Source organism: Nansenia antarctica, assembly GCF_963989245.1.
Source record: "Nansenia antarctica genome assembly, chromosome: 16".
Classification (NCBI taxonomy): Eukaryota; Metazoa; Chordata; class Actinopteri; order Argentiniformes; family Microstomatidae; genus Nansenia; species Nansenia antarctica.
The window spans coordinates 18,257,645-18,269,447 of NC_137686.1; the positions used below are offsets into that span (position 1 = coordinate 18,257,645).

Genomic DNA, 11,803 nt, shown 5'->3' on the forward strand with positions numbered 1-11,803 from the left:
GAGAGAGAGAGAGAGAGAGAGAGAGAGAGAGAGAGAGAGAGAGAGAGAGAGAGAGAGAGAGAGAGAGAGAGAGAGAGAGAGAGAGAGAGAGAGAGAGAGAGAGAGAGAGAGAGAAAAGATCACAGGTCATCATCACCTAAGATTCTGGGGCCTGCTCTGACAGGGTGTTGAGCAGGTTTTTGTAGGCCAGGGAGTTCATGTAGCGGGGGTAGGAGTCTCTTTGCATTAGTGTGTAGATCTGCAGCTGGGCGTCGTCAAACGTGTGGGACGAGGGCTCCAGCATGTTCCGATTGATCACCTCGCGCACGCGGGAGTCAAGGCTCACCTGGGGAACAATAGACAAAGAGATTTAGAGAAACGGATATGATAATGTTAGTCTGAATATATACTGCATTGAACTGTGTAAACCTGTGTTCTTAGTGTCGTTTATCCTCCGACATACTTTCCGATCATGAATTCAGTGGCAGATTATATATTTTATTTAAAAAAAGGTGTGTTTACAATTGTATGCTTATTAGAAGTCTACAACTGTCAAACAAACCTCCTTGGGTGAGAGGATGGAGATGTAATCTTCATAAATGACCCGGGCCTTCTCCTCGATGGCGGTTTTATTGGTCTCTTTGCAGAACTCATCGCAGGCCAGCCAGAAGAGCATGTTCTCTTCACTGAACTCGGTGCGCAGAAATTGCCGGAAGGCGCTCCTTCCCGCGGGGCAGCCCATCAGCTTGTCAAAGGACTGACCCCACACACGCACCTCCTCCAGAGTGGGCTTAGGACTGCGGGGGGCACACACAGCTTACAACGCGGCTCATAGGGTCTGACACTGAAACCATTTAGACCAATCACAAAGGACTGGCCATGGAATACTGTCATGCTTTGGAATGGGTTATTATACAGGTAGGTGTTGTATTTAGCTAGATTTGCAATTGCATCGTAATGTTGAGAGTTTTGTGTTATTAAACAAGTGGAATGAGGACTGACATACATACCACTAAACTCCCATATTGCCTATGCAATTACCAAATGACAATGGTATTACAATGTTGTTACATGAGTAATTACACGGTTACTACGCATGTATAGGGGAAAGTTAATAATGTTAAGTGTTACCAATACAGTTTATTTCATTGTCACTAATACTTGAAATACACATTAGACAGTCAATAATAACTATCATACATGCCCCTATTTCTTGGAGAACACTGAAATAGACTCTAAAAGATGGCATTAATAATAATAATAATAATAATAATAATAATAATGAATTGATGAAAAATAAAACAAATGAGTAGGAATAAATGTAATAAGATAAATAAAATAATATTCTTATTTACGCATTGGACTTACATGTCTTCACAGTCTGCAGTGCCTTCCGCTTTGACATCGTATGAGCCCCGGCGGTCCCGCTCCTCCCTGTCTTCATTCCTAACAGTGAGACTGTAAGGTGGTAAACACATCACATGACCCTACTACTAACTACTATCTAACACACTACCACACACACACACACACACACACACACACACAGCGCCTGGCACTGGTTGTGAGAAGTGGTACCTCACCCAGTCTGGGTGGTTACTTTTCCAAACACATTCAGATTCAAAATGTGTACTGGGCTGGAGGTGGAGGTAGAATCCGGAGACCACTACTCATTCCGTTCCGTGCATTATCGTGAGCTCGTCCTCTGATTTCTACCTCCACCAGCCTCCACCATGTGAGAAATAGTAACAGGGCTCGTGAAGGAATTATCACCGTTGACCCCTATGATACCCATATTGAGGATTGAGAGGGTCCATATGCAGTTAACAGCTGATCATAAGAGAGCTTCTACCGCATAGTACAGGCTGCGGGGTTGGGTGTGTGCTAAAACCATGCAACCATGCTGATCCAGACAGATGTCACACTGGCGGTACGCTAAGACAGCTACTCTCTGCCTGGCGAGGCGGCTCAGCCCCCCCGTGTGTGCGGGTATGCGAGCCATGCTGAGCGCCCCTGTCGCGGACGAGAAGGAGAGATGAGAAGGAGAGATGAGAAGGAGAGGACATCCTACCAGGAGCAGCTGCAGCAGCAGCACCAGCAGAAGCAGCATGCGTTGGAGGCCCGGTTCCCCTGGCCCTGCTGGTCCTGCTGGGCCGGTGCAGCGCCCCCCGCCGCCGACTCCTGCTGCACCGACATCTGCCTCTTTCGCATCTCCATCCGCTCTGATCCCATGGGCTGAGGACAGGACAGAGAGGACAGGGCTGAGACCGGAGGAGAGGAGAGGTGCCATATCACATGGGTGGAAGCGGAGATGAGGATATGGATGAAGGGCCAAGTGGAAATAATATTGTGGCGTGAGGAAGAGATTATCGCCTATTGTCGTGGGCGATAATCCAACTGAATTAGAACTGAAATTGTCATTTGTGTGTGACATCAGTCGCATTAATGAAAATGTGTTGTTTGTTAATGCATGCAATATAATGTGTTTAGAGGATACAACCCATTTTTTGCTTTGGAAGAGTACAATAAATCCACAGTAAATGTCTTAACTGATCCAAATAAGACAACGATTGTAGAATAAGAAAGCTATTATTGGATTGAACAGAATTGCAAATGATGGTGTAAGTGCTACCGATATATACACATTTTTCATAATTCAACTTCTACCCATTCTATTCATCAGACCTGCCCGATATGTTTCAACATGTCCCTTTAGGCCTATACAGTGAAACATAAGGGACTCTAAAGAGAGTGTCTTTAACACCTCCTGCAATTACATGCCCAACTGCATCCTGATACTGGGTGCTTAAAGTCCACAGATCTCAACACATGTGGCCTAGTTCAATAAAGTCCCTCTGAGCCAGCTGCTTTGGGTGATTATTCCTTGAAAAGACTACTGCATGTACCCTTAGTAACAGCAAATACGATGAAATGCATGTGATGACACATTATTTGAGTGACAGCTATGTGAATGAGTGGACAAAATGCCATTGCAGATGTGGAAAGAAATTCGCACTGTATCCCTTTCCCCTACACTGTGCGTTCCTGATCCATGGTTGTCTCTCTTCAAGATCGTCTTATGAAACAGAATGCCTGCACGCAGGATGGTGGGCCTACTCGTAACAGCATAAGCTATAATGTGTCAACACCATACAGTAGCGTAGCCTATTATGTCACATGGTATAGGACAATTAGAAACATTGACAAAAAAATATAATGTGACTGATCATTTTACATAGTCTCAAGGCTGTCGCGTTCAACCCACGGTAATATTACCAATACCTGCTGGCACAATAAACGATGCTTCTGTGGGCAGAAATGTCTGAATATTTCGTAGGCTACAGGGAGGGGAGACCCGAGGGTGCAGCTTGCGAATCTAACCGCAGTATTGCTTTATCATAGTCTTTCAGTGAATACAAAACGATTTGTCAATTTCTAAAATGGACCCATGGATGGTAAAAAAAAAAAAAAAAAAAGGAGAGAGAGAGAAATCGGGAGACGGGGGAGGTTATGCTGAGATTTATATAGATAGGCTACCCAATAACGAACAGCATATTTATGTGTTATGCGTTGGGCACTCCAGCACTGACACATATAATGCACAACGTTATGGATTGCTTCTCTTGCTATAGATAGACGATGAAATGGGGGGTGGGGGTGGGGGGTGGTGGTATCCATACAGGCAAAAATCCTAATATCACTAATACCTACACAAATCATATGCCGCACTACAGATTAAGACGGGAAAAGAATCTTATATGACATGGAAAATAAGTGCTCTTGTGCGTAAAAAAAAAAAACTAAAATAACAATGAGAGGCATTGCATTAACCAGCGCACATCACACCAATAGAAAGAACAGCAACCATACAGCCTCATCGCCCAGGACGACCACCGAAAAGACATATCTGTTAAAAGCCCACTGAAGAGCCTGATCACAGTGTCATGCCATTTTAAATGCCATGCAGGAAATGGCTTGACACGCTCCACTCGCGGACCGTTCGTGTAAGGAAGGAAACACCATTGGCTACCAATACTTACAATTTCACCATGTATGCCCAGAGAGAAGAGGTAGTTCTTTGCTTTGATTACATCCGTTGGCATAAGGCTTTTTTTTTCCTCCGACCCGGCTGCTTCCTGTTAATGCGCATGCGTGTCCTCTCCAAGTAGTAGTAGTGGTGGTCGTGTAAACCCCCTGGATGTCACAGATTTATTATACACTTCGGGTTGCAACTCCTAGTCAGATAGGTCTACCTACGCCATTCAAGGAAACGTATATAGCACCACACGGACAGAATGAAATTGCAGAAACTCCGTGTGCTGCCTGTAGCCTATCACATTGACATTGGTTGCAAATAAGATAAGATAAGACGCATTTAGAGGCACGGCGCTGTCCGTGGTGCTGAAACCGCGCCGGGGAGTAGGCGCACTAGATTTCCCGCGCCCTCTAAGCCAAGGCTACAGTAGTATATAAAATGGACAGAGCCAGGGTAGGCTACAGGGAAGTCTTGGAAATGGAATTAAAGGTAGCGTAATGTAATATGTTTTACACCATCCAGATTCATGATTTAGTTTAAATTAGTTTTCTGATTTCACTGGGTTTGCATGCATGAAAAAGATTGGACACAAATTCCCTCTACAGGTTAAACTGTGTTGGGTGGGACTTACATCTCTAAGCATTCATAGGAAAGAGAGAGACCAAACATATGATGGACTGACTGACACTGATTATCCTTCACAGATGATTGTCGCCAATACATTGGAAAAGTCGTTACGAAAAACAATGCTGACATCTGCAGGATTTGTTGCATATTACAGAACGCTCCAATACTTTACCAGGTCTTGGTGATACGTTGAGATCAAGCTGTGAAGTACGCTTTTGGATCATTATCACGATATTCTAAGCAGACACTAGATGGCACTCTGTACTTACACTTGCATGACCCGGTATAAATGCTCTAACCATATTCATAACTATCTCAAATGTAATATGGCCCTATTTTGGCTTTTATAGTTGTTGCTGCAAGCATGTTTGATACCATTCCTCATTTTGAGATTGATCTGTCTGTACCCTGACTTGGAGCATTGTTTTTGTAAGGCACTGAAGAATAAGTAAAATTCACAATTAATATTCTTCTTGAAAAACTCTCCATCATTCCAAATGGGCTAATCTGTTTTGTGCAGGAAGATGTCCATCTCTTTCAGTATCACTTAATTTAACACCTTTGTTTAACACCTTTGTGCTATACCCCACAAACACAAATGTCAACTTCGACACACACACACACACACACACACACACACACACACACACACACACACACAAACACACACAAACACATATAGACATATTAATTGCGGCACGGCTAAATAACTAGGGCCTTGTGAATATGAAAGCAAGCTGCTGAATAATGAGCACAAGGACAACGTCACATGTAACAAGAGGGTGGCAAAATGGATACTGATTGATATGGTATATTCCAAATCAGGTGCCTTTTTATGGAGAATTTGGATTCAAAGTGCTGTCTGGCATGGAGAAAAACACAGAGTCCCTGAAGACCACTTAACATGGCGGGCTGCAGGAGATGAAAGCTGACCACAACAATCTATGTTCCTCCCACAGTGTATGCAAATCAATAATAATAACAGTAACGTTATATTGACCACTGCTTCTTTCTTGACCAGGTCTCCCTTGCAAAAGATTATTTAGATTACGCTCGTAAATATTCTACCCACTCACTGGCTCTGAAACAAAGTGTGTTTTAACAAATACTTTAACAATCATATTTCCTTTATAAACCAACCACTTGTAGACAGACATCTGTCAGTACTCTCTTGTGTTGATTATGTGGTAAATCAAACAGTGTCACAGAGTCTTAGACCCAGCCTCAAAACAACAGAACTGCCTTCATTTCTGCCCCGCTGTCATTTCCATCTGTATAGACGGATAGAACAGTCGTTGGTGGATCCTTTATGAGCAGGCCTCGAGTTTTGTCTCCATTTTGATTAATGGTTCCCCTATTGATTAATGCTAAAAGAAACAGAATTTGCTGGCTTTGAAAAGAAAAGCTTTCAGGTACCTTTCTGTAGCTACTTGTGCAGAATTATAACTCCTTGTGTGTGAATTGATTCTTTCTGTGTTGTTCCTGACCTTTCTATCAATTGACCTTCAAGAGATGTTGTAAATAGTGTGCTGTTTGAAGTTTATTGAAGTTTAGTGAGAGGGGTCATGCCATTTTGAGGCAACAACACACTTTCAATAGTATTGACCAAGTATGGTAGAAAATGATCAATCTATCAACCAATCAACCAGTCAGTAATTGATGAATGATCACTCATCTGTTAGCGAGGGTCCTCCATGTGACCCGTCTATGACAATACTTTAATCCCTGCCATGAATAATTGCTCATGTCTGTTAAGAGTTTTTTTTTAATCTTTTTATCTCAATAACCAGTGGACAAACCTTTTACATCTCATTCATGGGGTAATATCCAACCGTATTTCATTTTAATTTATTTCATTCATCAATTCATTCATTCATTCATTCATTTTCATCTGTTGATGTTATAATCAAGTATCATCTTTTACAAGCCAATGCAGCTCATCCACACTTCAGCATGGATAGATTAAGTATTCGCTTAGAACTAAAGGCCTTAATGACCTGCACCTGGTTCCTTTATCCATTTTCACTCAGTTCTGAATAATTCCTAAACTGTTTATCTGTCATCACAGCTTGAGCATCTGTATCTACTCCCGATTACGCTCAAAATAGTTCTATATACAATAGTGTTGGTCACTACACAAAGCCATGCAGCGGAAATCTGTTTTTATCCATTTACCTAGAATTATTCAGACTCCCAACTTAAAACAACGTCACGTTCTTGGAATAGGAAAGGCTATTTTTGGAAGCCATCCTTATTGTAGGGAACAGTCACATAATTGTTTTATTATTATTAATTCAAACTATCTGTAGACTATTTTGTTGGTGTGGTTTCCTCCTTGTTTTGGGTGGCAACAAACCTCTAGATTTGTTTTGAGTGTACCTATTTGAGGACTCAACATCCTAGTCAACTGCACTTAATCTTCTTAGTCTTGTTCAGACCGGAAATGTTTCCAAAAATAGACTATTGCCCCAAGAAACAAAGATGGCTGCTGCCACAGGCACTTTTAGATCATAGTTTTCCAGGTGCAACCACAACGTTGGTCGGCATGGGATATCATCAGATTGATATTTGTGCTATGAACGATTGCCTACTATGGATAACTAACGATTACTACATATCTGAATACGGTGTACACTGTCCCTCAGTTACAAGACCTTATTACGATCTACAGACATAAATCATACTGTCAGAAGAGATTATTTAGTTGATCATTTTGTTTTGCCAGTCCCTTGTAGAGAAACTGCTTCATACAGATACACTTCACTATGTCTACGTCAGTTAGACAATGACTATTTTGATGATGATGATGATGATGAAGAAGATAAGGATGTATATTATGATATGAGAATGTGGCATTATGTAGGCCTACCTGTACTTGAATGGGCACCAAATCCAGGGCCTGATCTCCTTCATTGTCGTTGTTGTAGGTCCCTGTGGTTTGGTAGCCCTCCCCCCGCTGGCAGTCCTGGAGCAGTCTCCGTACTCGCTGCCACATCAAGCCTGGAGTGTGGGCAATCCCTCTGAGAGTAGACGAGGGCCAGACCCACCGTCGAATGATTCTAAACCGTGGCATGTTCCATCGGCAGTGGCCCACTCCCTCTGTGGGGCCTACCGGCCATAACGAAACCCTGGGAAATCCACTCTGCTTCTGTACGCCTCTATCTCTTCCCTGTGTCTGACCCTGACTCCAAATACTTTAGCATTATTGAGCTAGAACAAAGGTAGCGGCAATGACCCCAACAAGCGACAAGACTGTTTACAGTGGAGAGGGCAGAAGGGGATTATGACTGTGTTTCCACTGCTTCAACTGTGGTTTAGTGCATCTCACCAGCTTAGCGCAGATTAAGACAGGAGGTCTTAGTGTCGGAGGGAAAGGAAAGGGTAGTACTAATGACAGTAAGTGTATTCATTTGTGTGATTGTGTCTTCTGTTGTTTGTTGAACAGCAACACCCATACAGTTATGGGTAATTTGTGAAATGTTTGATGAAATCCAACATAATTGAGACATGCTGAGATCTTTTATTCTAATGTAATTCTGTTGTGTGAAAATACAACATACAACATTCACACACACACACACACACACGCACACACACACACACACACACACACACACACACACACACACACACACACGCACCTACAAACCTTCAATCGTGAAGGTACCCAGTCCTCTGACATATTCTGACATTGTTTATTATCAACCCAGGGCTGTGCTTCAGAAGATGAAAGGCATTGCTAACGCTCAGAGGACTTGGCATAAAGGAGACTAGAGGCACTTTGCAACCAACATAGACTATGAAAATCATTGTGTCTGGCATTACAGCACTTATAATAATAATAATACATTTTATTTATAAAAGCACTTTACATAGGAAATCTCAGAGTGCTACAATTAAAAACAGGAAGATAAAACAATAAACATGTTCAATTAAAAGGCTAAAAAAAGGCTCTATTAAAAAGGTGGGTTTCAAGGCCTCGTTTAAAAGCATCCACAGACTGTGGTGCCCTTAGGTGGTCAGGGAGAGCATTCCACAGCCTGGGAGCAGCCGAGCAGAAGGCCCGATCTCCCATGGTGCGGAGCTTGGAGCACTTTCCCATGTATGAAACCTTAGTCGTCATTTTCATACTGTAGTTGACCTCCTGACCTCCTCCACATACACACTCTCTCTCTCTCTCTCTCTCTCTCTCTCTCTCTCTCTCTCTCTCTCTCTCTCTCTCTCTCACACACACACACACACACACACACACACACACACACACACACACACACACAAATAGGATGTCAGCATAGATATTCACACATGCACCTGCACACAAACTATATAAGACTTTGTTTAGGAAGTGAACATATGATATTTCCCAACTTCAATGCTTATCAAAAGTTATTTCATCCTTTTTATGTGACATTAACCCAGGACTCAATTTCATGCTACAACAATCCTCATTATCTTTCATTTGATTGCGGGGAAGAAACTGTAAATGGAGCAATGTGAGATGAGCGGTGTAGTCCACAATATCTCACTCAGCATGCTCGATTGTTCATGCAAGAGGGACCTGCACCTGGAGAAGATAATAGACCATGCACATATGCAAGAGCGCATCCAAATAAAAGGTATTAGTCCTGCACTGTATATGCAAAAAGGTTCTGCCCCAGGAATGGATATTAGTGAACCCTCTGTAATGCAGACACCTCTGACTCCAATGTATATGTGCCAAGAACGACCCTAACATAGACCCCAACATACACAAAGAAACTATATATATACAGTATATATAGAGAGAGAGAGAAAGAAAGATCAATGTTTATTGAACACAAAACATAACTCAGCCATTTAACAATAGGTTCACATTCCGCGACAGAAAACAGGGTCAGGGAATGACAGTTCACCTTTGTCCCAGTCCAGCTGCACTCTGATCGTCTGAGGTTTCTGTTCTGTCACTGTGAGGATAGTGACCGTTTGGGCATACCACTGAATAAATCTCCCTATCGTCATCAGAGTAATCAATACCCCAGTCTTCCAGTTCTGGATCAGACCTATTGACACCCTCCAGGGCCACACCTAGAGTCCATAACATTCAATGTCCAACGTTCCAGCTGTGAGTCCCTGAGTTGAAGTCCTCAGAGCCCATGACCCATTTACCTTCATGTTCCTCAAACCTCTCTGGGGTGGCAAGAGGTCGCTGTTCACCATGACTGTCTATAATATAGAGGTATTCCAAATGACTCTGTCTCGCACTGGTCAGATCCTCAGACAGTACCATGGGTCTGCAGTGTTCAGGCCCAGCATCACAGGAGTATACATAACAATCTCCTGCATCTTCTTCCAGACTTTAAACTGCAGGTTGCCCAGGTATTTGGCCATGTCTATCAGCGCCACTGAAACCTTTTCTGGATTTAGCAGTGTGCACTCTTTCTGTGATGAAATTGTAGCTCTTCAGAAAGGAGGTCTCTTCCGCTCTCAGCTCTTCCTCCATAGCTCTGACTGGGTATGAACGTGACGATATCTCTTTGCTCACCTCATCAATCTTCTCCTTCTCTGACCTTTCAGCTCCTCTTCTCGCTTCAGTGCATCTATCTTAATAACCTCTTCCTCCTGTAGAGACCGATGAAGCTTCTCAAACCTAATCTGTTTCTCTGTGTGCTGGGCCTGGATCTTGACATGCAGTTTGATCAAAGGCTTGTTTTGACATCATAAAGGTTATTATCCTGTACTGTAGGGACTCCAGTGCGGTAACAAGCTTATTCTTTTATTACCTTAGAGCTGCTCTTTTATCATCTCTCCTGTAACACAGGTTCCTCAGAGCCAGGTTACAAGGTGGGTTATGGATTGAGGATCTTTTCCTGCAGACTGAAGATTCCTTAAATGTAATCCTCTTTCTTGCCAGGATCTATGGAGGCAGGCTTCACAAAAGCTGTGGCTACATGGCAGGATGACTGCCTGGATCATTGAAGATGCCCAAACACACAGGTCTCTCCCTTCTTTGGGAGAGACATCTCACCCATCCACTCTCTTTGGAATTAAACCCTTGTTTTCATCACAGCAGCAAGTAGCTATGCTAGCTATCTCCATTTAGACATTGCAACTTAAGAAGTCAGTTTATTTGACCTTTTCAACAGGTTACACTTGCAGATACAGTATATTTACTTAATTTAATATTAAATTGCACCAGATATTACTGGTTGTATGCTACTGAGTTGTTGGTCTTTAATTGCATTTACTTCTGTGATTGAATCGTATTACTTCTCTGACAAAACTTCACAACTGCATCAAGACAGTCAGTAGATTCTCATCGTTTTTGCCTACATCTATGCCCACGAGCAGGGTTGCCAGATGGGATTGACAATTTCCAGCCTAACCACAGTCTAAAAAACGCTAAATCCACCAAAAACCAGCCCAAAAACTATGGTCTGAAAACCGCTCATTACGGGCAGGTGCCCATCTCCTGCTCCTAAACTGTATGTCTGTTGCCAATGATGTTCGTAAACAAACCAAAAAGTACCTGCACATTGTAGCTATGTAGCTAGGGTGTGTGTTTTAACTTCACGCATGTCAGCCACTGATATTTTAATACAGCCTAAATGCGATTTATCCAGCCCAACCGCCCAAATGTTTTTATCAAGCCCAACAGTGTGATCAAAAGAAGCCCATTCGGCGGCAACAAGCCCCATCTGGCAACCCTGCCCACGAGCGAGCTGCACGTCCTGTCAAAACATCGCACGTGACGTGATCACATGACCCGGAGCGTGACGTCTAGTGTTGTAGTGAAGTCAGCTGTCAGCAGACAGGTAGGTTAACAAACGGGTTTTTCGCTAACTTTCTTTCCATCAAACACAAATAAAATAAAATAATTCGCTAACGGTGTATTGGGGTTGCGCTATTTCAATAGTGATGTACAGTGTTATGTTCCATACGGGTCTGTGTGACGTTTCTTATGCTAGCGTCGACGCTAAGCTGCCCAGTTGGCTAGCTAGCTCCATCGTTGTGTTGCCTTGACAAGCTGCATTACATTACATTGATTGCCTGACTGTACATTCCGATGTTGTTGACATTCCTACGTTTGTAATCGTGTAAGTTACAGTGTTGAGTAATGTGAAATATTGACATTCTCTGACTTACATTGCATTGCAGCCACATTAGCATCCTTAGCTCATCAGC

At 42.8% G+C, this 11,803-nt stretch overlaps 1 protein-coding gene across 2 annotated transcripts; it reads right to left on the reverse strand.

Annotated features, from left to right (window-relative positions):
- Nucleotides 1-136: 136 nt before the first annotated feature.
- Nucleotides 137-4,082, reverse strand: rgs20 (regulator of G protein signaling 20; the record flags this gene model as incomplete). 2 transcript variants are annotated; one of them, XM_080546245.1, is made up of 5 exons in its annotated part: nucleotides 137-325; nucleotides 542-776; nucleotides 1,348-1,425; nucleotides 2,051-2,214; nucleotides 4,020-4,082. In XM_080546245.1, the coding sequence occupies 5 exons, from the start codon at nucleotides 4,080-4,082 to the stop codon at nucleotides 137-139; spliced, it is 729 nt and encodes a 242-aa protein (XP_080402371.1). The 2 variants fall into 2 exon arrangements, with proteins under 2 accessions (XP_080402371.1, XP_080402370.1); XM_080546244.1 differs by having other exon boundaries at nucleotides 1,348-1,437.
- Nucleotides 4,083-11,803: the final 7,721 nt, after the last annotated feature.